Source organism: Dendropsophus ebraccatus, chromosome 13 (assembly GCF_027789765.1).
Source record: "Dendropsophus ebraccatus isolate aDenEbr1 chromosome 13, aDenEbr1.pat, whole genome shotgun sequence".
Classification (NCBI taxonomy): Eukaryota; Metazoa; Chordata; class Amphibia; order Anura; family Hylidae; genus Dendropsophus; species Dendropsophus ebraccatus.
Window position 1 is genome coordinate 15746508 of NC_091466.1, and position 27637 is coordinate 15774144.

Genomic DNA, 27637 nt, shown 5'->3' on the forward strand with positions numbered 1-27637 from the left:
TGCGCAAATTGTTCCTTCTGGAACGATTTTCCAAGTCATCTATTTTGTCCTCCATAACCTCAGAGACATCGTATAACTGGCGTACACGAGAACGAAGGAAGTCGTTTTCATCTTCTAGAGCAGAAACACGCTGTTCCACCACCTCAATTCTGGTGGCGTGTTCAGTGACTTCCTTGCGTATCTGTGACAGAGAGGTTTTAAAAGCATCCTCTATTATTCTCTGCATATTCGGGAGTATGTGCTGTGTAACTGCTGCTGCCAATAGCTTATAGTCAATTGCGGGTGATAGTCTTCCCTGTGAGCAGGCATAGTTAGTCAGGCTGTCAGCACTGCCTGTTTCCCCAGTATATTCCAGCAGCTGAGCCTGGGCATAGCTCTGTGACATAGTTCCCTGAATTGGGGTCTGGGATGAAAATGCAGGACTGTCTGGGGGAGCGTGGTTCTGGCAGGGACCCCCTGGCATTGTCTTTGCAGGCTGAGACTCTCCCATAGAGAGCACATGGTTACCGGTTCTGGGTCTCGTGTCCCCCTCCTCTGTGCCGGTTCGCTGCGGATCCCGGCTGGCGTCCCTTCCACACACTCCTCCTGTGCTGTTGGGAGGATGTGCCTGCCCCGCCGAGCCGTTAGTCTGCTACCGCTGCCCCGGTTCTGGGTCTCGCCAGCCTTCACTTGCCTGCTGGGGGCCTCCTGTGGCAGTGCTCTCCTCCTCCTGCGCCATCTTGGATTCGTCTGCCGCCATGTGGCCCGGCGTCTGGGGCTGCTTCTGGGTGCTACGGAGCAGGTATCTCTCCATCTGCTGGTCCTCCTGCTGATCGCCTGCTGTCTCGTCTCCCCGGGCTGGTCTGTCGCCGTCTGCGGCAGTTTTGTAAGGTACCGTGCCGCCTCACACCGGGAGCTCCTCTGGCGTGCGTCCTTACATGACCGCGCCGGAACCGGAAGTCTTCTATATTGTTTTAAGGCAAAATCGAAACCACATTCTGTCCAAATGGAATGAGGGGAATTTACTAAAGCTGACCATTCCATAGTGCAAGTGCCATGGCCCGGAGTGCTAGTGCAGGTGTTGTGTGAAGCCGGTGGGCTCTGGTCTTTTGGGGCTACATGTTACGGTGGCCAGGAGTGGTAGTGCCCACCCCAGACACATGGGCACCAGATCTTGGTAGAATTGGTGTGAGGTGCAGGTGCGACGTAATAGATGACAGAGTCCCGACTTAAACAGATGCTAAACAGCTTCAGTGCAATACAAAAGATAAGGACAACACTGCCCACAGGTGCTAGTGCAAAAGTATATATCATAATACTCATTAGACAGACTTTGGTAGTAGAAGGAAGTTGTTAGCAAGGCTAGTTGAAAGGCCTGATAGGAGCCCTTGTATAATTAGTAACAGCACTCTGCCCGGATGTCTGTAGATAGTGTAGTTTCTTGAAGAACTTCTCGTACTCACATTTAGATATACGCTAGATATCTGACCACCTTCTGCCAACACAGTCTCGGAGAGTGATAGTACCAGTCCTAGGCCTTTGTCCCTAGGTGGAGCTAACTAGTGAAGATTTCCCCACGTAGTAATCAGTAAAGTACTTCAGCTTAGCGCAGTTTTGCTTCACTGGGGGCCAGTCCCTTTTCCTTCCTTTGGGGGTGACTGTCCTGACTTGAAGATCCTCAGCGTAGATGAGGGTTGTCCTGTTTCCTGGTTAACCCACTGCTAGTGTTCAGCACTGCATACTGGATATCTGTCTTAAAGGATACCTGTCCCCCCCCCCGTGCCGGGGTGACAGGCTCCCGACCCCCCATTAGAGCGCCCTATACTTACCTCATCGCGCCGGGTCCCGCTTCCTGATGCGGTCGGGTCACGGAGATATCAGCTCCCGAAGTCCGGCGCGCGCGCACGCTTACAGGAGAGTCCGATGCCCATAGAGAATGACAGAGCATCGGACACCCCATTCATTCTCTATGGGTGTCGGACTCTGCTGTGTGCGCGCGTGACGGGCTTCGGGAGCTGAGATCTCCGTGAGCCAACCGCATCAGGAAGCGGGACCCGGCGCGATTAGGTGAGTATAGGGGGATCTAGCAGGGGGACAGGAGCCTGTCACCCCGGCACGGGGGGTGACAGGTCCTCTTTAACATACAGAAAGAAGTCTGGTCCCTGTCCAGGGCTCTGGCCTAAGCCAGGCCGGCTCTGTCACTGCAGCAGGAACACTGATCTGTGGTCAGGAGGTGTAGGTGAGAGAGAGTGTGGTGCACGGAGTGTAGGCACAGTTTGGTTAACCCACAAGAACATAGCTTACAGTGATCCTGTCACCCCCTTTCTGGATGAGGACTTCTCTCTACACAGCTGTAAAGCCTAAATTTTGCAGTTTTCATCCCTTACCTTATAATAGATTTCTTGGTCCAGTAAAAAATGTTTTTTTTTTTATAATTTGTGGATTGTGCCACCTATGTCCTAGCAGATATTATACCCCAAAATATTGTACTCTAATCTAGTGATGGGGCTGGACTTGATTGACAGATCTCGGTCTATACAAGCAAGTAGGTAGAGCTCTACCAACAAAGACCCAAGAGGCAGGAAGGAGCGGCTGTGGACCAAACCAATGCCCCATTCCTGGCTGTTATAGGGAGTTATAACTGTTCGTCCTCTGAAAAGCTGTAGCATTTCGGGGTGAATCATATACAGCTTTGTAATAATGGAGCCTGTCCTTGTTTCATGCTGCTTGTGGGTGGCACAGCATGAAACTAATGTCAGGTTTTAAAATGTTTTTTATATTCCCCCCCCCAAAAAATGGATAGAAATAAAATAGCAACTTATAAAAATACCAAAAGAGCAGCTAAAAACTACAAATCATTTTGTTGACAAGTCCTCATCCTGCTAGATGTATACATGTAAGGCTATGTTCACACACAGTAAAATAAACGCAAAATAGGTAAAATATGTGTCAAAAGCATCTGTATATTTAATCTAATAATGTTTTACAATTCACTATTTCCCAGGCTCAGGAATGGCTATTATAACATCCAGAGATGGTAAGGATTCCTCCTCATGTAAACAACGTACCTGGCTGTCTCTGTACTCTGTGATGCCAGGAGGGTTAATCATAGTGAGGTCACAGCATTTTGACCTCAAAGGGGGGCGGGTCAGCATCACAGAGAGCAGAGACAGCCGGCAGCTACGAAACCTATGAAAATGATGATCATTATTACCTGTGTGGTATAACTGGTTAATCATACAACTTGCTATAATCCTTCATATCCAGAAATTTGATAAAAATATTCACATTTCTATTTTTTTCACATTTTTATTTACTTTGCAGCATGTTAACTGCCTAAACTTTGCATGGCCTTATAAATACTAATCGTATACTTTAATTTAATGGGGTCGTTGCCAGTCATTTCTCTATCTCCTTCCTAGATATTGACACCCGGCAGTTTTACCTGCTGCTCTATCAGTATGAAGATCACGTCCTTAGGAAAACATATGTATATTTCCAAGATGATCTTCAACACATTGTGGAGAACCTGAGTCCTTACTCACTTCTAAGTGAGCTGCATTTTCGAGGTGTTCCTCATGTTGTGGTGAGCGGATGTGACCTGTTGGTGTTATATAAAAGTGCACCATGTGTTATAGAGACATATTAGTCCTAGTTGCTATCCTGCTGTCTCTAAAAAGCTTAATTTTGATTGTGCTTCTTATCAGAACCATTTCCAGTGGAAGACAGCATCTAATATTTAAAGGGGTACTCTGGGCAAACGTAAAAATCCAGGAAGGCAGGGGTGGTGGAAACATAACAAGTGATACTTACCTGTCCTGAAGCCCCGCAGTGTAGCGTCACTGATCACAGTCATCTGCTGGTCTCCTGTATCTCCAGATACTGTAATGTTACAGCCCCACTCAGCAAATAAGTGGTGGAGGCGGGAAACCTCTGCAGTCACTAATTGGCTGAGCGGGTAGGTCCTGTGTGGTCATGAAGACACAGGAACTGGGAGAAACATCAGGTGATTGTGAGCGGGAGCGCTAATGCTAATGGGGCACTGGGACAGGTAAGTATCACTTCATTATTATGTCCCCACCACCACCTCCCTGGATTTTTATGTTGACTTGGAGTACCTCTTTAATGGAGAACTCTGAAAATGTATAAATTGTGGAAGGGTTTTCTTCCCAATTGTTTCATATATTTATCTTTCTCTGGACCCATAGATTATAGGTAAGGTTGACATGACATGTTTGTTACCCCTTTGTATTATGGATCTTTGTATAATGACTCTTCGTGTTTTCTAGAAATATCAAAGTCTAAAAATCAATACAAGAACATTGGCCCGGACATTACTACAGGATATATTTAATAGAGGAAGAGAAGCTGTGATAGCATTATGGGTCAGTCTTCACGTCTTACAGAGACTTTATGGTTCCCCTGGCCTGAGGGCTGTACTGGAGGAACTCCAGAGAGGTAATGAAATTGCACTGGTAGGTCATTGTCTGCACATAGGGATGTCCGAGGATTAAAAGACTTGCCGCTCTTACATTATTCTGATTAGAGGTGCAGAGAGGAAGTTTACAATTCATTAATTTGCTGCAATTGTTCATAATACTTTAAATAGTTTGGACGTTTTTACATACACGTTTTTTTTTGTAGGTAAGTATTTTCCTTGAAAAAAACTGATTTTTAAAGGGAATGTACCATCAGTACATTCGCTTAAAGTTTTTCACATGGATAGAACGGCGTCAGCGTGGGGAAGCTGGTGCCACGGTCCTTTTTTTTGCCCGGTTCCCGTGTACGGCACTGTTCTATTCCCAAACACCGGCCGGGGGTGAAGCACTGGAGGTGAGTTGGCCCGCCCTCAGTGGGAGGAAACCCCCGCCCCTCTATGATGCGGCTCCATTAGAATCAATTAATTCCAATGCTGCCCAAGAATAAAATGGCGCCACATGCAGGAACCAGGCCGTGGTTCAAAAAAAAGGACTGCGGCTCCGTCTTTACCACGTCAACACCGTTTTATCCAAGTGAAAAACTTAAAGTGAATGTATTGATAATACATTTGCTTTAAAAAAAACTCTTAGGGGGACATTTATCAAGCCAAAAAGGCGTATTTTTTAGCGAAAAATGGGCAGATGCAAATAAATTTACTCGCAAATGTCAGTTTTGCAAAAAAATTTTCGCAACTGGCTATTTTCCGCCTGGTGCGCCAGGGGGGCGGGGAGGGGGTGTGGAGGTGGGGGAAAGGGGGAGGGGCGCAGACTCTGACTCTACCTAATTTATCATTTTCCTCCCCAAAAAATTATCAGGAAACCTATGTCAGCTCTGAGCTGGCATAGGTTTGCTTAGCGCACACACTGGTGCGCACAGGATTTATGTAGAGGCAATGTGCCCCTACATAAATCTGAGTACTGTTGGCACTGCGGGGACATTTTTAAGTCTGGTGCAGAAAATGCTGGACTTAATAAATCCCCCTAAACCCCACCCTAATAACTCCTCCACCCCCACTCTGACCCCAGACTGGTCACTATGCCTCCCACACCCTAGACTGGTCACCTTGCATTCCTCACCCCCACCGCAGACTGGTCACACTGCCTCCCTCACCCCTGCCCCAGACTGGTCACCCTGCCCCCTTTACCAGACTGGTCACCCTGCCTCCCTCATCCCTGCCCCTGACTGGTACTCTGCCTCACTCACGGCTTCCCCTGACCATGCCTCTGTAGTGTCCTACCATGGGTATTACTATTGGTTACACCCTTCATAAAAGCCTGTACTTATTGTTAGTCAGTGGTGATGAGTAGTGATAAAGTTTTGCCATTAGATGTAGCTGTTATATGTATGTGTACTCAGATGCTGCACGGCTGAAGTATGTAAAGGGTTATTGTTTATTTGTTGTGTGAACCTATAGGAGTCTTTTCTTCTATCCTATCATCTCTCACTTTACTTCTTCTAATGCACTCTTCACCCACTCACAGCGCACTTTAGATACGCTGAGGAAGGAAGTCACATGGGTAGAGGAAGTGAATGAGTCATTGTAGAGCGTTGGACATTGTAGAGGAAGGACGCAATCTAGAAAGCTCCCTACAGTGTTCCTTCTGGGGCCCTAGCCCTCTGCCAGGTCCCCTTACTCTCAAGTTCAGACTTAGTCAGATCCCTGTAGGAGTAGGAAGACAAGACACAGCTCACAGTTTCTTCTCAGTCTATTTTACACAACACTATGCAGTGTTAAGCCTTCACAGGAGAGGACAAGTCAGAGACAACCCCAACCCATGCCGTGGACTAGGAGAGGCACAGTGCAGGACAGTATCCACAGACAGCAGTAAGCTAGGAACTGATCCGGATAGAGCAAATCTGCTAAGAGCCTAGGAACTGTATCTCACAGTGCGGTTGTCAGCAGGAAATCCTCAGCATTCCGCTCATCCCAGGTAACAAGGTCTGGGGCCTTGTGTCACCCTCATAGGACGGGTCACCCGACATTGGTGGGCATTAGGTGGTGCGAAGACCCAAATGTCAAAACACGGGCACAAGTATTCTCTTCTTCTTCTAAATATTCTTCTACCTCATCCTCCAACATCCCAGCAGAGCATAGTACTACTTGGGTTGGGACTCTCACGACATCCTCGTCTCTGCTCTTCTGATTCTCTGTATCTTTTTACACGCAACCTAGTCAGCACGACTATACTTCTTGCTATACTCCTTACACAGATCTGGATCCTGTATTATCAAGTGTCCTACCGTGTGTGTTATCAAGTGTACTATTAAGTATTTTCTCAAGAGAACCATATCCTGTGAAGAGAAACTTGTATTTTCTGCTGCACACAAGTACTTTTACAGTAAACCAAAGATTATTTTTGATAAAGATACTTTGTGATTCTTCGCCTCACACCGACACAGTGTACACTACATCCTTGGGACATTTCCCTTTTCTGTGGGTGGCAGTACCCATAGTCCGGGAGGGTCACTACACCACTCCGGCCAACCGTGATAACATCCCAAGCAGCCCGGCAGGACACTGACCACACGGGAACAAGGTACAACCGGCTTTCTCAACTAAAAGCAGGCGTGCCATAACACCTGTGTGCCCAACCGTCATAGCGTAACAACATAACATCTGTATCTCGGCCAACCTGTATCTCGGCCAAGTGGCGTCACACCTCAACATCTAGCAAGTGACTGGCCGCTCCTCCATCATAACACCCCAGGAGCATACCACACCTCCCTCACCCCCACCCCTGACTTGACTGGTCATCCCCCACTCCATACAATCACCCTGCTACCCCTCACCCAACACTGTCACCCTGCAAGCTAGGAGAGAAAATAAATGAGTAAATGGGGGGGGTCTTATCTGAGGTCTGAGTTTATTTGAAGGGCTGCTTTGTAGTCTGGTCTGGTTTTTGATGCCTTCCATGTCTCTATAATACATTTTTAATACGTCTTTTGTGGCTGACAGTGTGTGTGTGTGTGTATGTGTACACATGTGCGACACCATTGTCACATACCTGTCAAAGGGTGGGAAATATAAACATACTTGTAACACTGCTCAAAAATGTTTAACTATTATTTCTTAATAGGCAACAATCTGGCGGAGGAAATTATGTTAGATAAACACGGGCACCACCTTCCACCAAAACTGAAAAGTAAGTGTATATTATAATGAAGTTATTACAGGAAACATGCTCCCATCAGGCAAACAAAGATATTCAGCTCGTTTCACAACAGGTGCACAAGACTCCCAAGTCCTCATTTGTAACTGTGAAACCAGCACCATGTCCTCATCAAAGTTTAGAGTTTATTAATATGCAAAAGGAGTCCACGGAGCCTCATTTAAATTAAAATTCAGCAGCTGGCAGGGGCAGGGGGTAAATTGATTAGAGGTACTAACTTACCTCTTCCAGTGCCAGTGGCGAGCGACGAGACCCCACCGGAAGTCATTTTTGCCAAGCTGTGAAAAGGCCTCTCCCGGCTGATGGACGGGCCACTCACCCAATCGGTGACTCGAGCGGCGTCCCGCCCTAGTCACTGACTGTTTGAGCAGCTAGTCCATTAGCCAGATTGTGACCTGTCAGATCCCGGAGCCTGTCAGGGGTCCTGCGGCCTGTCCCGCCACTCACCACAGGCACTTGGAGAGGTAGGTTAGTAACTGTAATCAATTCCCCCACTGCCGGCTCTTGGATTTTATAATCCGTTGGACTTCTCCTTTAAGAGTCTTGTAAAGTAAAAGGGACTCGCCAGATATCCCTCCAGGGAAGGGCCCAGCCAAGAGGTGGCTCATGTAAGGAAACCACCGAAACCACCATAATAAATTGTCCTTTTAGTCAATATCCAACTCAATTCACGAGTCTAAAAAATATGACAAGGGAAATTCCAAAGCCAGGTATCCATCCACAGACACCAGTTTAGGGCATGTTCACGCTGAGTAAATGTGGCTCAGAGTGATACTGCTTCTCTATGGGAGGGCTCACGCGCCTCCGCTCTTCGTGCAAAGAATTGACATGTCAATTCTTAGAGCGGAAAATGGAGGCGCACGAAAGCCCTCCCATAGAGAAGCAGTGTCACACTGAGGCAGGCAGGATTCTGTGGTGGAGAGTTCCGCCAAAGAATTCTGCCACATTTACTCAGTGGGAGCATACCCTTAGTGTGCTTTCATCTTTACTCCTGCCTGCTTTGGGTTTCAAACCCTAATGTACTGTTGTACTGTTTCCTCCAATATACTGTGTCACTGTCCCCTAATATACTGTGCAAAGTCCACTCTAATGTACTGTACCACTGTCACCTCTAATGTACTGTGCCACTGTCCCCTAATGTACTATGCCACTGTCCCCTAATGTACTGTACCACTGTCCCCTAATGTACTGTACCACTGTCCTCTAATGTACTGTACCACTGTCCCCTCTAATGTACTGTACCACTGTCCCCTCTAATGTACTGTACCACTGTCCTCTGTAATGTACTGTACCACTGTCCCCTCTAATGTACTGTACCACTGTCCTCTCTAATGTACTGTACCACTGTCTCCTCCAATATACTGTGCCACTGTGTCCTCTAATGTACTGTGCCACTGTCTCCTCCAATATACTGTGCCACTGTCTCCTCTAATGTACTTTTCCACTGTCCCTTAATGTAATGTCCCACTGTGCTCTCTAATGTACTGTACCACTGTCCATAGAGTTACGGACTCAATATAAAATGGAGCTCCCGGAACCAATTATCATCATATGTTGAGGGACCACTGTACACTATGTAGGTGTATACCATGGTGTTTGCATCATAGTTAACATGTTGTGTGTAGTAAAAGAGTATGGCCAAAAGGAGTTGAACAATGTGTCAAATTACTTAAAGAGGACCTGTCACCCCCCTGTGACGGGAAGACAGGCTCCCAACCCCCAGCTAGATCCCCTTATACTTACCTCATGTCGCTGAGTCCCACTGCCAGAGCCGATCCCGGGACGGAGGTATCCCAGTCAGAATCCGGCACGCGCGCTCTGGAGAGAGGTCCGCCGTCCATAGAGAATGAATGGCCGGACTCATCTCTGCAGCGCGCGCACGGCTCTATTCATTCTCTATGGACGCCGGACCCATCTCCACATCGCGCGCACCGGCTTCTGACTGGGATATCTCCGTCCTGGGACTGGCTCCGGCAGCGGGACTCGGCAACATGAGGTAAGTATAAGGGGATCTAGCTGGGGGTTGGGAGCCTGTCACCCCGGCACGGGAGGTGACAGGTCCTCTTTAAGTAATTTGACACATTGTTCAATTCCTTTTGGCCATATTCTTTTACTACACACATAACACGATAACTATAGTGCAAACACCATGTTATACACCTAGATAGTGTACAGTGGTCCCTCAATATATGATGATAATTGGTTCCGGGAGCTCCATTTTATATTGAGTCCATAACTGTATGGACAGTGGTACAGTACATTAGAGAGCACAGTGGCACATTACATTAAGGGACAGTGGAAAAGTAAGTATAAGGGGATCTAGCTGGGGGTGGGGAGCCTGTCACCAAGGCACGGGGGTGACAGGTCTCCTTTAAGATGCCTGTCATTTTGAAACAGGAGATCTTATTTTGTTTCATCTTCCTAACTATACCTTTATTTTCCCAATTTCTATAGATGTCCAGAACTGTCACAAGAAATATTTATATGAAAAAACTGAGAATCTTATAGAGAATAAACCTCCAAGATGTAACCAGGAAGAAGAAAGTTTTCCATTCTGTACGCGATATGTGAACCTCATCATTGTCTCAACTGATCATGTTGGAAAACGCTCTGTAAATGAGCTCATAGAGACCGGAGAAAAACATGAGGAATATTTAAAAAAAACCTACAATGAATTAGAACATATTTTCCCCAACAAGCTATTCCGCTGGTGCCACCAATCTGGACTTATGCCACGTATAGTAATGGTGAGCGGAGTGCCTGGTGTTGGGAAGACCACACTGATGCAGAAGTTTGTCTATGACTGGGTGAGGGGCGATCTCTATCAGAGATTCTCTTTTGTCTTCTTCAAATTCCGAGAACTCAACAGACTGAATGAGGTTAGTCTGGAGACCATGATCCTCCAACAATATCCATATCTGGAGGAGCAGATTGAGAACATCTTACAAGATCCAGAGAAACTTCTCTTTATATTTGATGGATTAGATGAAAGTAATCATACAATGGATTTCACATCTTATAATTTGTGCTCTAATCCTAGAGAGCGCGGACACTGTGGTCAGATTGTGGTTAGTTTGGTGAGAAAGTCTCTTCTTGATGGTTGTTCTGTTCTGATGACCAGTCGCCCAACCAGACTGGCATCAATTGATTGTAAAGTTTTCCAGCGAATAGTAGAAATCACTGGGTTTTTGCTAGAAGAACGACGGACGTACTTTGAAAACTTCTCTGACCCTGAACTGGCGGAAAAGGCTTTTTCGTACGTGAAGCAGAATGACACATTGTACACGTTCTGTTACCTCCCGTCCTACTGCTGGATCATCTGTACAGTGATATCCAGGAGCTTCCAGACAACACGGGGTGATCAGCCGGCATCCTTATTACCTAAAACAGTGACCCAGCTCTTTGCCATATTCATCGCCAATATTCTGGCCAATCACAGCCTGGACAAGAGTGACGCTCAGAAGATCCTGCAGTCCATCGGATGGATGGCAGAACATGGAGTCATGAATCACAGAGTTATTTTTGATGATCGAGATCTGGATTCTTTTCTTGTGGACAATAAGTCAAGACTCTTATCCAGTTTTCTGATGGGATTGGATGAGCCTGGAACCTATTCCTTCTTACACCTCACTGTCCAGGAATTCTTCTCTGCCTTGGTACATTTTATTGATTATTCTCCTGAGAAGTTATGGGAATCACTAAACAGAGCCAAATCCTATCCTGATGGACGTGGTGAGATCTTCCTCCGTTTCCTGTGTGGTCTATCAGATGCCTCAACCAGGTCAATGCTAACTGGATACCTGGACAGACATGTAGCAGCTCAGGCTTCCATAGATGTCATCACTTGGCTTACAAATTTAATCCCAGAAGAACAGGGGCTGGAGAAAACCAAAGAGAAGAAGCAAAGTCTTCTCAGAACTTTCTTCTATCTGTTTGAAACCCGGAATAAGGCTCTTGTGCGGGAACTATTACAATCACACAGAGGTTTTGACTTTTCTGGAATTCACATGTCGGCTCTGGACTGCACAATGTTAGCATTTATTCTGGACACTTGCTCAAATATAGAAGAACTTGATATCAGTGGATGTGCCCTAGAAACTGAAGGATTGGAAAAACTTGCAGCAGAACTACGTAAACTTTGGTTTCTGAGGTAAAATGCTAATGGAATCTTATATTTCCAGTACTTATCAGCTGCTATATGTCCTGCAGGAAGTGGTGTATTTTTTCTAGTCTGACACAGTTCTCCCTGCTGCCACCTCTGTCCATGACAGGAACTGTCCAGAGCAAGAAAGGTTTATTATGGGGATTTGCTACTGCTCTGGACAGTTCCTGTCACGGACAGAGGTGGCAGCAGCGAGCACTGTGTCAGACTGGAAAGAATACACCATTTCCTGCAGGACATACAGAAGCTGATAAGACTGGAGATTTTTAAATAGAAGTAAATTACAAATCTTTATAACTTTCTTTGCCGGAGTACCCTTTTAAGGTACATTGTGTGAACTGACATGTCAGTATTTCGTGCAGCCAGATAGAATCCTGGCCGGAGCGTATACTATGTGTATATACTCCGTCCGGGATTCTATTCATTCCAAGTTTACCAAATTGCAAAAACGGCCGTGATTTATGCTAAACATACGTTGTGTGAGCATAGCCTACTTTGCAATAACCAGACACAAGCTTTGATACTTCATGAGAGATTTTTCAGCCACACAACAACTTTATACTTTTAGTAGCTGGGATATGGGTATCAGGACACTGCACTAACAATCAGGGATAATTCTCTTTACGTTCCCAATCTACAGATTTTATGGCAATGCTATGTGAATGTGTCACTTACATCTCCTGTTCTTATTCTTACAGACTGGCTCATAATAATCTACCAGACACATCCTGCACCCAGTTGGCATCTGTAATAAGAAATAACCAGTCCCTGAGAATACTTGACCTGTCTAATAACTGTCTGTACGGTCCTCACTTCAGTAACTTGATAGACGCTCTGTCCAGTCCTGTCTGCAGGATAGAAGCACTACAGTGAGTGTAAGAGTGTACAGATAACATTGAATAAATGGATATTATTGTGTTTCATGTTCCACACCATTGTTATGTACAGGAGTTAGAAATTGGACAACTGGTATTAATTTTAAAAATTTAGTATAGTAGTGGCATTTTTTTCGGCAGTTTTTTTCCCAATAGTGTGGCCTCCTAGCTCACCCGATCTAATAACCCATCATACTGTAGCGTTTAAAGCGTCACTGTCACTTCAGAAAACTTTTGACATGTCATAGAGACATGTCAAAAGTTTTGATCGTTCCGGGTCTGAGTGTTCAGACCCATACCAATCGGGAGATAGATCCGGGAGAAAACACGCTGTAGCACGTCCTCTTCCAGCTCTGTTCACGTGATCAGTCAGACAATGGCTCACTGACCTTTCTTTTGTGTGTCTGTCTTGTCTGTGTTTCCTGTTGCACTTTACCCAGGTCAGGGACGGTCGCCCAGTTTCTTGCTGTTACTTAGGGCAGACCGTGGCTAAGTAGGCAGGGACAGAGGACAACAAAAGTACAAAATGACAGACAAAACAGATGGTCGGGTCATAATAGCCAAAGTCTAACCAAGTGGGCAGCAAAGTAAAGAGTAACAGTCCAGAGGAGTAGTCAGGTCACAATAGCCAGAGATCAGGAAAGCAAAATACTTATATAGATGCAGATGCAAAACAGAACACACAGAGCACGCTAGGAAAGCCTAGTCTAATAGCCAGCAAGGGGTAACTGGCTGAGGGTGTTATATAGGAGGTCAGGGTTCTGGTCCAGAACATGATTGGACCATTCCCCTAATCTCCAAAACACAAGACCTCTGATAACCAACACACTGACTGGCAGGAGACCTGTCAGTCACAGAAATCTTGAAGGAAAGAAAATTACTGTATCAGCAGCTGATGACTGGTGATACAAATTTCTCCATCCGACTATTGTACTTTCCAAGAGCTATAGTACTCACTGATTTTTGACATGTCAGAAAGTTAGGAAATTACTGTACTCCTAGAACATGGATTTGGTGGCTTGCTATACTTTGTACAAGGAGTCAATTCCCAGTGATGCACAAAGCTGGGATTCCATGAGTCCGGCATAGTGTGTCTGGTCCAAAGAATCTACACTCACCGGCCACTTTATTAGGTACACCTGTCCAACTGCATGTTACCACTTAATTTCTAATCAACCAATCACATGGCGGCAACTCAGTGCATTTAGGCATGTAGACATGGTCAAGACAATCTCCTGCAGTTCAAACCGAGCATCAGTATGGGGAAAAAGGTGATTTGAGTGCCTTTGAACGTGGCATGGTTGTTGGTGCCAGAAGGGCTGGTCTGAGTATTTCAGAAACTGCTGATCTACTGGGATTTTCACGCACAACCATCTCTAGGGTTTACAGAGAATGGTCCAAAAAAGAAAAAACATCCAGTGAGCGGCAGTTCTGTGGGCGGAAATGCCTTGTTGATGCCAGAGGTCAGAGGAGAATGGGCAGACTGGTTCGAGCTGATAGAAAGGCAACAGTGACTCAAATAGCCAACCGTTACAACCAAGGTAGGCAGAGGAGCATCTCTGTACGCACAGTACGGCCAACTTTGAGGCAGATGGGCTACAGCAGCAGAAGACCACACCGGGTGCCACTCCTTTCAGCTAAGAACAGGAAACTGAGGCTACAATTTGCACAAGCTCATCGAAATTGGACAGTAGAAGATTGGAAAAACGTTGCCTGGTCTGCTGAGTCTCGATTTCTGCTGCGACATTCGGATGGTAGGGTCAGAATTTGGCGTCAACAACATGAAAGCATGGATCCATCCTGCCTTGTATCAACGGTTCAGGCTGGTGGTGGTGGTGTCATGGTGTGGGGAATATTTTCTTGGCACTCTTTGGGCCCCTTGGTACCAATTGAGCATCGTTGCAACGCCACAGCCTACCTGAGTATTGTTGCTGACCATGTCCATCCCTTTATGACCACAATGTACCCAACATCGCATGGCTACTTTCAGCAGGATAATGCGCCATGTCATAAAGCTAGAATCATCTCAGACTGGTTTCTTGAACATGACAATGAGTTCACTGTACTCAAATGGCCTCCACAGTCACCAGATCTCAATCCAATAGAGCATCTTTGGGATGTGGTGGAACGGGAGATTGGCATCATGGATGTGCAGCCGACAAATCTGCGGCAACTGTGTGATGCAATCATGTCAATATGGACCAAAATCTCTGAGGAAGCTTCCAGCATCTTGTTGTATCTATGCCACCAAGAATTGAGGCAGTTCTGAAGGCAAATGGGGGTCCAACCCGTTACTAGCATGGTGTACCTAATAAAGTGGCCGGTGAGAGTATAGTACACAATGCTACGCATAGATCTGTGTATTGTGCCTGCAGGTTGCGCTGATGGATCACAGTGTTGGCTTGCGACCTGTTTAGCACTGGCTACATCTGGTGGCTTCTAGAGATGACATTAATACATTTTACTAAAAGCTTGGAACATTTTTTCTCCACATCCACATTTTGTACTCACTCACATCACATCTTCTTATTGTTAGTTTGGCTGATAATAACCTACCAGACATTTCTTGCATCCAGTTGACATCTGTGATGATGGTGTATACAAGTTAACTCACAATACACAGTCACAGATATAGAAACTTCAAGAGTGATTTCTCAGCCACTCGACAACTTTATACTTTTAGTAACAGGGATAGGAGTACCAGGACACTGCATTAACAATCAAGGATATTTTCTGTCAGGAACTTAGCTCGCCACACTCCAGCACCGCACCCATCTCCTCTGTGGTCATGGTGGAAGTGGCCTCGACAGTCATGTGGCAACCAGCACCAGGCACATAGCGACTTGTCACTGCGCCATTAGGGGAGGCAAGGTCCATCAGTGAGCTGGAATGCCTGAGCACTTACGCTTATCCTGACACTCTATTTATACTGTATCTGTTTCTGTCCTAACCTGTGTTTGTTTATTCCATACATCACCTGCACCGAGTTCAGTGTAGGGATCAGTTGGGGTCTGCCATTGAGGACAGAGCAACCAAGTAGGTAGGGACACGGACTGTGGGTTACAGCAGGGCTGCACTATCCCTACCTACTGGTGACATTTCTCTCTACATTCACAAGCTGCAGGTTTAAAACTGTGGGTGCATCACTTACATGTCATCTTCCTATTGTTACAGACTGGCTCATAATCTACTACCGGACACGTCCTGCACCCAGCTGGCATCTGTATTAAGGAATAACCGGTCCCTGAAGAAGCTTGACCTGACTGGTAACCATCTGTATGGTCCTCACTTCAGTGACATGATGGAAGCTCTGTCCAATCCAATCTGCAGGATAGAGGAATTACAGTGAGTATAAAGTATACAGGACTGAGACATGTGGCGGTATGAAGCATTAAAGGGGTACTCCAGGCATTTATGATTTTTTAGATGTCGCTAAGTTGCAAAGAAAATAATAAATATTTTCACTTGACACCCTCATGGGTTCTCCTCTCACCATTTTAGGTCCCCTGCTAAGTGTTTTTGATGCTATTTTCAATCACTGGTCACACTATTTTGTCACTTCTGTCAGTAAGTGACTGAGCAGACTGTCACTGACAGGGGCGCCGCCAAGCATCAAGATTCAGGCTAATTCTCCAGAATCTTTCTCACTTCCCCGAATCTTTTGCCTACTGACATGCTGCTGTTGAATGGGGTTGGCAGGAACAGGGGCAACACCCGATGTCTGGCTCTTTTATTGTGAGCATTCCTAAGGAGCACGCACAGTTAAATAATGCAGCACTGTTATTGGCAAAGTAAGGAGCTACTGACACCCTGGGCAGCCTACATAGAGAGGGGGGCTGCCTACATGGGCAGAGGTCTATATGGTGAGGGGGCTGCCTACATGGGGCATGGTTACATGGTGAGGGGGCTGCCTACATGGGGCATGGTTACATGGGGAGGAAGCTGCCTACATGGGGCATGTTTACATGGGGAGGGGGCTGCCTACATGGGGCGGGGGCTGCCTACATGGGCAGAGGTCTACATGGTGAGGGGGCTTCCTACATGGGGCATGGTTACATGGGGAGGGGGCTGCCTACATGGAGGCTGTTTACATGAAGGGGGGCTTCCGAAAGAAAATTAGGTAGCAGCAGAGGGACAGTGTTGCCCCTTTCTGCTGCCACTAAACGGAAGTTGAATGATAGATAGGAAACTATACATTCATTTTAATGAAGTTATTTGCAAAGTAACTTTATTAACCAATGTATTAACAAAAAAATATATAAAATGTTTGAGTCTCCGGAGTACCCCTTTAATTTACAGTACTCTTTAAATTTGTTTGAGATAAGCCTCTTGGTTTTAGCTTTATCCCCCTATCCCTCCAAGATCCCACCTGTTCCGTCACGACTCTGCTTGTGTACAAAGTGCTTTAATATGGCTAGGTGCATTGGCCCTTACTGACACATGTATGTGTATATATATATATATATATATATATATATATATATATATTTATATATATTAAAATACAGCTATATAGGTTTTCTGTATATACACTCGCAATAGTAACAATGACTTCTCGTTATCTGCTAATAATCAATAGTTCAATTCAGAGAACAGCCTGAATATAGTTTTTAATCCTAAGCGTGCACACGTCACCCACATCTCTTCTTCTTATTCTTACAGTTTGGCTGATAATAACCTACCAGACACGTCCTGCAGCCTGTTGGCATCTGTAATAAGGAATAACTGGTCCCTGAAGAGACTTGTCCTGTCTGGTAACCGTCTGTCTGGTCCTCTCTTTGGTGACATGATGGACGCTCTGTCCAGTCCAATCTGCAGGATAGAGGAATTATAGTGAGTATAAGGGTCCTATTACACGGAGCGATTTTTAACAATTAACGACTAACGATAAATGATCACAAATTAGATTGTTTATCATTAACCTGAAATCGTTTACCATATCACACAGAACGATAATCGTTAGTTACGATCGTCACTATGATCGTTATTGCGATCGTTACTACGATCGTTTTCTCCTTCTGATCCCAGCAAAACAATGAACGATGTGCAGTTACACTGAGCGATTAGTGATAAAATGCAGAACTTGAGCGAACGAATGTGGAATTGCATCGAACGATTAACAATAATTTTAGGTTCAGATCTAAATCGATGATCAACGACACACAAACGATTTTTCGATCGTTGCCTGCAGTTACACAGAATGATTATCGTTTAAATTCGAACGATATAACGATTTTTTTGCACAATAATCGTCCCGTGTAATAGGGCCCTTAGAGATGTGTACAGGAAACATGTGGGCTAAAAGTTATACATGGATTTTATTCTATTTTATGTTCCATCCTATTGTCATCCACCACTATTATTACTACTCGTCAGGGGCGTAGCTAGGGGTTCAGCCTAGGGGGGGCGAGTGAGTCTCAGTGGGCCCCCAACCGATTATGTTACCCATAGGGAACCTTGGCAGATGACAATGTTTTCTGAATAACAAAGGCTATATACTACTACATTAGTGAATAAGGAGTGAGGAAAGTTTTAGAGGCTTCTACATCTCACATATAGAACCATCTAAAAATTAAAAGGGTAATCTAAGGTTAGAAAAGCATAGCTGCTTTCTTCGAGAAACGGCACCACTACCTATCTCCTTCTATCTATCTATCTATCTCCTATCTATCTATCTATCTATCTCCTATCTATCTATCTATCTATCCATCTCCTATCTATCTTCTATCTATCTATCTATCTATCTATCCATCTCCTATCTATCTATCTATCTATCTATCTCCTATCTATCTATCTATCTATCTATCTATCTATCTATCTATCTATCTACTATCTATCCATCCATCCATCCATCTTCTATCTATCTATCTATCTATCTATCTATCTATCTCCTATCTATCTATCTATCTTCTATCTATCTCTCTATCTCTCTATCTGTCTATCTATCTATCTATCTATCTATCTATCTATATATCTATCTGTCTGTCTTGCTACACGCTGCCCCTCCAATGCTACTATACTCTGCGCCTCCAGGTGTAATAGTGCCAGTGACACTATACAGGCTTCATAGTGCCACACTCAGTGCCACTAGGGTATAATATTGCTGCACAATGTGCCCCATGACATGACAGAGCCACAGTCTGTGCTACCAGAATGTAATAGTCCAACTGACACTATAGAGGCTTTATAGGTCACATCATATCCCCCCATCCTATATAGTGCCATGTCCCCCTCAGTACATACACTGGTGCAGTGCTGCAGTTACTGTCCACCCTCTTCAGCCTCTGGTAAGTCCCAGCCTGATGTCTGCTGATCTGCATCTGTGTCCTCTCTACTAAAGTTCTCTCTGCTTCCTGGTGGCTGTAGAAGACATTTCACCCACCAGGACAGTTATAAAAGGCCCGTGGGTACAGGAACAGGCTAAGAGCAGGGGAGGAAAGTGGCCCAGCAAAGGCAGGACTAGGGAGATCCAAGGCACGAGTGTCCATCACCGTACGTGAGGCTGCAGCAGCTGAGGTGACCTATGCAAAGTCCTTACACTTGCTGTCATTATGTGTGAGCAGGGGAGACCTGTGTGTGTGAGCAGGGGAGACCTGTGTGTGTGTGAGAGAGCAGGGGAGACCTGTGTGTGTGTGTGTGTGTGTGAGCAGGGGAGACGTGTGTGTGTGTGTGTGTGTGTGTGAGCAGGGGAGACCTGTGTGTGTGTGTGAGCAGGGGAGACCTGTGTGTGTGTGTGTGTGTGTGTGTGTGTGTGTGAGCAGGGGAGACGTGTGTGTGTGTGTGTGTGTGAGCAGGGGAGACCTGTGTGTGTGTGTGTGAGCAGGGGAGACGTGTGTGTGTGTGTGAGCAGGGGAGACCTGTGTGTGTGTGAGCAGAGGAGACTTGTGTGTGTGTGTGTGAGCACGGGAGACTTGTGTTTGTGTGTGAGCAGGGGAGACGTGTGTGTGTGTGAGCAGGGGAGACTTGTGTTTGTGTGTGAGCAGGGGAGACGTGTGTGTGTGTGTGAGCAGAGGAGACTTGTGTGTGTGTGTGTGTGTGAGCAGGGGAGACCTGTGTGTGTGTGTGTGTGCAAGGGAGACCTGTGTGTGTGTGTGAGAGCAGGGGAGACCTGTGTGTGTGTGTGTGTGAACAGGGGAGACCTGTGTGTGTGTGTGTGTGTGTGAGCAGAGGAGACTTGTGTGTGTGTGTGTGAGCAGGGGAGACGTGTGTGTGTGTGTGAGCAGGGGAGAATTGTGTGTGTGTGAGCAGGGGAGACGTGTGTGTGTGAGCAGGGGAGACGTGTGTGTGTGCAGGGGAGACCTGTGTGTGTGTGTGTGTGTGTGTGTGCAGGGGAGACCTTTGTGTGTGTGTGTGTGTGCAGGGGAGACCTGTGTGTGTGTGTGCGCGCGCAGGGGAGACCTGTGTGTGTGTGCAGGGGAGACCTTTGTGTGTGTGTGTGTGTGCAGGGGAGACCTTTGTGTGTGTGTGCGCGCGCAGGGGAGACCTGTTTGTGTGTGTGTGTGTGTGTGTGTGAGAGCAGGGGAGACGTGTGTGTGTGTGTGTGTGAGAGCAGGGGAGACGTGTGTGTGTGTGAGTAGGGGAGACCTGTGTGTGTGTGTGTGAGAGCAGGGGAGACGTGTGTGTGTGTGTGTGTGTGTGAGAGCAGGGGAGACGTGTGTGTGTGTGTGTGTGTGTGAGCAGGGGAGACCTGTGTGTGTGTGTGTGTGTGAGAGCAGGGGAGACGTGTGTGTGTGTGTGTGTGTGTGTGAGCAGGGGAGACCTGTGTGTGTGTGTGTGTGTGTGTGAGAGCAGGGGAGACCTGTGTGTGTGTGAGCAGGGGAGACTTGTGTGTGTGTGAGCAGGGGAGACCTGTGTGTGTGTGTGTGTGTGTGAGAGCAGGGGAGACGTGTGTGTGTGTGTGTGTGTGTGTGTGTGAGAGCAGGGGAGACGTGTGTGTGTGTGTGTGTGTGAGCAGGGGAGACCTGTGTGTGTGTGTGTGAGCAGGGGAGACGTGTGTGTGTGTGAGCAGGGGAGACCCGTGTGTGTGTGTGTGTGTGAGCAGGGGAGACGTGTGTGTGTGTGAGCAGGGGAGACCTGTGTGTGTGTGAGCAGGGGAGACCTGTGTGTGTGTGTGTGCAGGGGAGACCTTTGTGTGTGTAGGGGAGACCTGTGTGTGTGTGTGTGTGTGTGCAGGGGAGACCTGTGTGTGTGTGTGTGTGTGTGCAGGGGAGACCTGTGTGTGTGTAGGGGAGACCTCTGTGTGTGTGTGTGTGTGTGTGTGTGTGTGTGTGTGTGTGTGTGTGTGTGTGTGTGTGTGTGTGTGCGCAGGGCAGACCTGTGTGTGGCACTGCAGCTGCTGCCCAATGTTTTTAAAGCAAAGGTGTCAGACAAGCACCTCAGTGCCCCACACAATGTTCACTGGCTCCAATGTGACAGCTCCCTTGGGGTTTGAACTTTGGTGACCAGAGAATAATACTGTACATAAGGGGTTAATAACTCACTGATGCTGAAGCTCTTCATGTCTGCCTCCTCACACACTGCTGTCTGCCTCCTCACACACTGCTGTCTGCCTCCTCACACACTGCTGTCTGCCTCCTCACACACTGCTGTCTGCCTCCTCACACACCTCGCCTGCAGCTTCCTCCACAGCACCTCTGACTAACCTGATTACCGGAGGTGTCAGTGGGCGGAGCCAGCCAGGCCATCGTCCAAAGGAGGCCCCCTGGGCCTGGAGAATGGGACAGCGGCAGCCACAGAGGAGGAGGAGGAAGTTACTGTGGTAATTCATTATCAGATAAGCAGCAAGTTACCGGCCAGCAGAGCACATCACACACACAGCACACACAGAGACACATCAGACATAGACAGCCTCAGGCAGGAGACAGCCGGCCCCGCGCCACACTAACTTACTATACAAAAGATGAGCTGCTCTTCTCCTCTAGGCTGTCACTGATGATGCGCTCTGCAGCGTTACAGAGTGTGCGGCCCTGCTGTGAGTGTGACGCTGATTGAGTAAAGTGCCTGGCAGCGGCCCTCATAGGCAGATTAATAGGCAGCGCGGCTGCGGATTGGCCGCTGCTCTATTAGTTTATGCAAAGCCTGAGCGGTCCAACAGACTGGAAATCGGGGCCGCCCGGGCTTGAGGCTGCCTGCAAAAGCAATTGCTTCTACAGACAGACTTCAGTGGGCCCCTGCCAGTGTGGGCCCAGGGGCGGCCGCCCCCTTTGCCCCCACCAAATTTCGCTACTGCTACTCGTCCATTATAGTATATAGAGTCTTACCACAAGGAGGCACATTGGGGACATTTTATTATATGTAATAGCGTAATATGTTTTAGGGTATATTCACACGGGCGGGCTCGCAGCGAGATTCTCGCTGCGAGCCCGGCAGGTCCTGTCAGTTCCCATAAGCTACATACTTGCTGCGGTCTAAACGACCGCAGCGAGTATGTAATTATACCGCCCTTAACCCCTTCTGCCCCCGCCGGCTCCCCCGCTGTAAGCAGCATACATTACCTGTCCTTGCTGCACGGGTCCGGCGTCCTGCTCTCCCGCCCGGCCAATCAGTGGCTGCGGCTGGGCAACACACTAATTGGCCGGACGGGAGAGCAGGACGCTGGACCCGTGCAGCAAGGACAGGTAATGTATGCTGCTTACAGCGGGGGAGCCGGCGGGGGCAGAAGGGGTTAAGGGCGGTATAATTACATACTCGCTGCGGTCGTTTAGACCGCAGCAAGTATGTAGTTTATGGGAACTGACAGGACCTGCCGGGCTCGCAGCGAGAATCTCGCTGCGAGTCCGCCCGTATGAATATACCCTTAGCGTGTTTTGAAGTTTTCCATTTATGTTGGCACATTTACACAGGCCTTACTGCTGACATCCGCTGTGATCAAGAGATATAGCCGGGGAAAGATTGCAGCAGCTTGATGCAATTCCTTGCCAGCAGCCAGTCCATCAAAATTGTGCATTGAAATCTATGGGAAATTTTGATGTTCTCAGCCGTTGGCCGAGCAGAGGATAACACCACCAAACTGTGACTACATAACACTGCATAACACTACACAGTGACTGGATATTACCACTATACTATATCTAAATAACATCATGGTACTGTGAGAGGATGACATCTCTATACGGTGACTGCATAACATAACCATACTGATCAGACGCAGTCAAAACCTTTTTTTTACACAAAATAAAAAAAAATAAAGAATACATATTACAGATGGTACTTCCATATCTGTAATGATGCAACAATAAAATTTATTATTCATCATCCCTCACGGTGTATGCAGCGCACACGTCCGGTGTCTCTCTGCTCTGAGCGCACGAGTAATGTCACTCGTGTGTCGGAGCGCTGGGAGAGGGAGCGGCCTGTGTGTACAATCATATTTTATTATATGATTATGATGGACATTGCAACACCTTCTTGACCTGTTCTCCAGATCTAATGCATCACCACATCTTATTTTCCTATTCTTACAGTTTGGCTCATAATAATCTACAAGACACCTACTACTTCCAGTTGGCATCTGTAATAAGGAACAACCAGTCCCTGAAGAGACTTGACCTGTCTTACAATGATCTGTCTGATCTTTGCCTCAGAATCTTGATGCAAGCGAGGTTCAGTCCAGCCAGCAGAATAGAGGAATTGGAGTGAGTATAAGAAATGTGTAGGATGGAGGCATGTGGGTCACCTCTATTAAAAAATCTCAAGTCTTCCCCTACTCATCAGCTGCTGTACGTCCTGCCGAAAATGTTGCTTTATTTCCAGTCTGACACAGTGCTCTCTGCTGACATCTCTGGCCGAGACAGGAACTGTCCAGGGCGGGAGAGGTTTTCTATGGGGATTCCCATAGAAAGACTCTTCTTCTTTGGACAGTTCCTGTCTCGGCCAGAGATGTCAGCAGAAAGCACTGTGTCAGACAGAAAGTAAAACATTTCCTGAAGGACATACAGCAGTTGATAAGTATGGAAAGACTTGAAATTTTTTAATAGAGGTAAATTACAAAGCTATATAATTTTCTGACACCAGTTGATTTGCTGGACAACCCCTTTAAGTATTTAGTCCTCCCTTGTAATGTAAAAAAAAAAATAAACATACTCACCTGGCTCCCACACAGTCCGCCAGAGTTTCTCTTCCTCCTCTCTTTACAAACGGTGCTTAAGCATAAAACGAATGTACCATCAGGTACATTCGCTTTAATTGTTGCAAATGAATAGAACGGCACAGGGAAGCCAGTGCTGTGGTCCTTTTTTTGAACCACAGCCCGTTTTCTGCACACAGTGCCAGTTTATTACTTAGCACTGACCCGGGCTAGAGTACTTGAGGCGGGCTGGCCCACCCCGCCCCCAGTGGGGCGAAACTCCCTCCCCTCTGTGACGCTTGAGTACTTGAACAATACTTGAACTAGTTAAATAACTTGACAATCACTTTCAATGCTTCCTAGCAGGTATACTAGAAAATAGTGAGATACTTGAGAATAGCGGTGCGTAGGGGCAACCAACGATTCAAGCAGAGCAGCATACATTACCTGTAGGACTTCTCCTCCGCTCCGTCTTCCTCCCTGGGTCCCGCTTGCAGCAGCAGCAGCTCTGGAGCGGTCTGACTGAGCTGTCAGACGCTCAGCCAATCACTGGCCAGGACCGCCGCGGCCATTTATTGGCTGAGCGGTCTGACAGCTCAGTCAGGCCCGGGACCCGGGGAGGGAGAGGGAGCGAAGGAGAAGCCCTGCAGGTAACGTATGATGCTGCAAGGGCTGCAAAGTCATTGCTCCCACTAGCCAGAAACCTACTCCACACTGATGAGGGGCAAAAACCCCGAAACAGCTGTCTGTGGATGGATACCTTGCTGAGGTGGTTTCCTTGATTGGAGAACGCCATTGGCTTGGTTGTTCCTTCCCGGAGGGAAGGTCTGGCTAGTTCACTGACGTTGAGACATGTGATGGTGTCTCTGCAGTGTTCTTTTGCATATTTGATTTCCTAGGGGGCAATGTTCTAGAATACACTGACGTTGAGACACGTGATGGTGTCTCTGCGGTGTTTTGGTTGATCTCCCTGAGGTCAACCAGCGTCCTTTTGCAAGGGCTGCAAAGACATCAGTAACGATGTCCCTGCAGCCCTCGCTAAACGATCATCGGGGCCGTGGAATAGGCCCAGTAAACGAGCGCCGATCTAGCAGGCCGTGGAATAGGGCCCTTAGTACACTGTCCTTCAGTTGTACCATACAGTACAGTAAGACATCTAGTGATGAGAGTGCAGAATACACCTTTAGCCCAGAATACATATATACATACCGACCTACACACATACAATACAGTAGTAGAAAATCCTCTCTGGGACACTGCAAAAGGGCTCGGTGTAACATCCAGCTGCCGAGTGGGCCCCTCCAGAAGCAGGGGGCACTTTTCCAGGATCACCGGTTGCTCACACCAGCACTGAGAGAGATTTCTGCAGCAGCCCTGGGTGGTGAACTGCAGAAAGTGCTATGGGAGGGGAGTGAGCAGCTGTGATGAACAGCTGAGGGAAAGCAATGCATTCTGGGAATTGTAGTTTGGAGCAACTGCTCAACCAGGAAGCACAATGATTATCTGAAGTAGGAAGAGACCCACGAACACACAAAACAAATAGATTTTTGGTGGTTTCCAAACTGGGGCAATGCTATATGCTTCTGCAGTATTTGTATTATTTTTTTTCCTAACGTCAGAGTTAACATTTTCACCTATTTCTACCAAGCCTTACCTCTCTAACTCTAAATCCCTCCAATGACACCAGTTCTCTCATTCCTTGAAGACATCCCCTAGCTTATCAATTGGCTGACTAATCTGTGGTCACAGGACAATATTGCCAATATAATATCACTAATACTAAAGATTCTGTTTTTGCTGTAGTGTGAAGGGCAATGAATTGTCTGAAATTGCTGAAGAAATTTTAAGACAGCTGGAGAGTTACAAGCCGAATGTGAAGATACTTTACTCAACTAACAAGAAGCCAAATTTCTATCGTACTTCAGGGGTCCGGTTGTGAGTGTTTTCTGCTGCATTGTGGGTAAAATTGTTGATCTGCTGAATATGCAGAATTTTATTTATTAAAAAAAAACCATTCTGCAAATGTGTTCTCATGTAGCATGTCACAATACCATGGTGGCTTTACTATAGTTTCTGGAAATTACCGCAAAAAAATAGTATTTTCAATGCAATTTTAGAAGATTGTCTCAAAACAGTGATGGTGCCACAACACATCCACAACATATGAACACAACCCGGGGTGTAGCAGTATTTCTCTGTACAAAACATCAGGTACACACATTTGTTAATTGTTGCAGTATTTCAGGCTATGTTCACACTATGTAAAAATACGGCCGTTGTTGCCATCAGTTCACACAATGAAGTGAGCAGCACCGGCCGCTTGCTTCATTGTGTGCTATGGGAAGTTCTGATGCGGGCGCGCGCTGATGCGCCCGCATCAGAACACTACGGCCATAAAGATCATCCAGCTGGTACTGCAGTTGGCAGGATGATCTTTGCAGAGACCGGCCGTTCCATGACCGGCCGTTCATACGACGTGTGAACATAGCCTAATAAGGGCTGTGTCACACCAAAAGTGTGTATACTGCTTCATGGTGGACTCAAAGACTTTGAGAATAAATAGGTTCTCACACATTGGTTAGATATCATTTACTTAAATGGGTTTTAAAAACATTTACCATTGGTTGCTTGGTTACAGCAGTGGATAACCTATCAAAGTTATATGTCCTGGAAAACCCTTTGCAAGAACAACAAGATACAAAGATATTAAAAGGAGTAAAGCTAGATACACTCAGCTTACAATGTAGTTGGCTTTTTTCCCAACACCCAGAATTAACCCCTTAAGGTCCAAGCCAATTTTCGTTTTTGCGCTTTTGCTTTTTCCATTTTATGTTTAAAAGTCCATAGCGCTTGCATTTTTTCACCTAGAGACTTATATGAGTGCTTATTTTTTGCGAAACCAATTGTCCTTTGCAATTACAGGCATAATTTTTCCATAAAATATGTTGTGAAACCGGGAAAAAATCATTTGCGCTGTCAAATTGAAAAAAAAACGAATTTGTTTTGATTTCGGGGAGTTTTGCATTTACGCCGTTCGCCCTATGGTAAAACTGACTTGTTATGCATGTTCCTCAAGTCGTTACGATTACTATGATATATAACATGTATAACTTATATTGTATCTGATGGCCTGTAAAAAATTCAAACCATTGTTAACAAATATATGTCACTTAAAATCGCTCCATTCCCAGGCTTATAGCGCTTTTATCCTTTGGTCTATGGGGCTGTGTGAGGTGTCAGTTTTTGCGCCATGATGCGTTCTTTCTACCGGTACCTTGATTGCGCATATACGACTTTTTGATCGCTTTTTATTAAATTTTTTCTGGATTTGATGCGACCAAAAATGCGCAATTTTGCACTTTGGGATTTTTTTGCGCTTACGCCGTTTACCGTGCGAGATCAGGAATGTGACTAATTAATAGTTCGGGCGATTACGTGTGCGGTGATACTAAATATGTTTATTTATTTATTTATTAATTTATATTTATAAAATGGGAAAAGGGGGGTGATTTGGACTTTTATTAGGGGAGGGGATTTTTTATTAATAAAAACACTTTTTTACTTTTTTTTTTTACATGGACTAGAAGCCCCCCTGGGGGGCTTGTATATACATAGCACTGATCTCTCATAGAGATCAATGCTGTGTATATACACAGCAAAGATCCATGAGATCGGTCATAGATTACTATGGCCTGCTGCAGGCCATAGCAATCTACTGCCGCGCCGGGATCAGCGTCATTCCGACGCTGAGGCCCGGCACGGCCAGAAGAATGGATCTCCCCCCCGCGATCGCATCGCGGGGGGGAGATCCGACCCACTAGACACCAGGGATGTTGTGCATAAAGCACTTCAATGCAGCTGTCAGGTTTGACAGCTGCATTGAAGTGCTTAATTAGCCGGCGCGGCA

General features: G+C 46.4%; 1 protein-coding gene across 1 annotated transcript; it reads left to right on the forward strand.

Annotated features, from left to right (window-relative positions):
• Positions 1-2982: 2982 nt before the first annotated feature.
• LOC138771100 (NACHT, LRR and PYD domains-containing protein 12-like) lies at positions 2983-25686 on the forward strand. Its single transcript, XM_069950557.1, has 10 exons — positions 2983-3016; positions 3402-3565; positions 4269-4437; positions 7536-7601; positions 10083-11778; positions 12489-12659; positions 15840-16010; positions 17328-17498; positions 23129-23299; positions 25534-25686. The coding sequence occupies exons 1-10, from the start codon at positions 2992-2994 to the stop codon at positions 25667-25669; spliced, it is 2940 nt and encodes a 979-aa protein (XP_069806658.1). The 5' UTR covers positions 2983-2991; the 3' UTR covers positions 25670-25686.
• The last annotated feature ends 1951 nt before the right edge of the window (positions 25687-27637 follow it).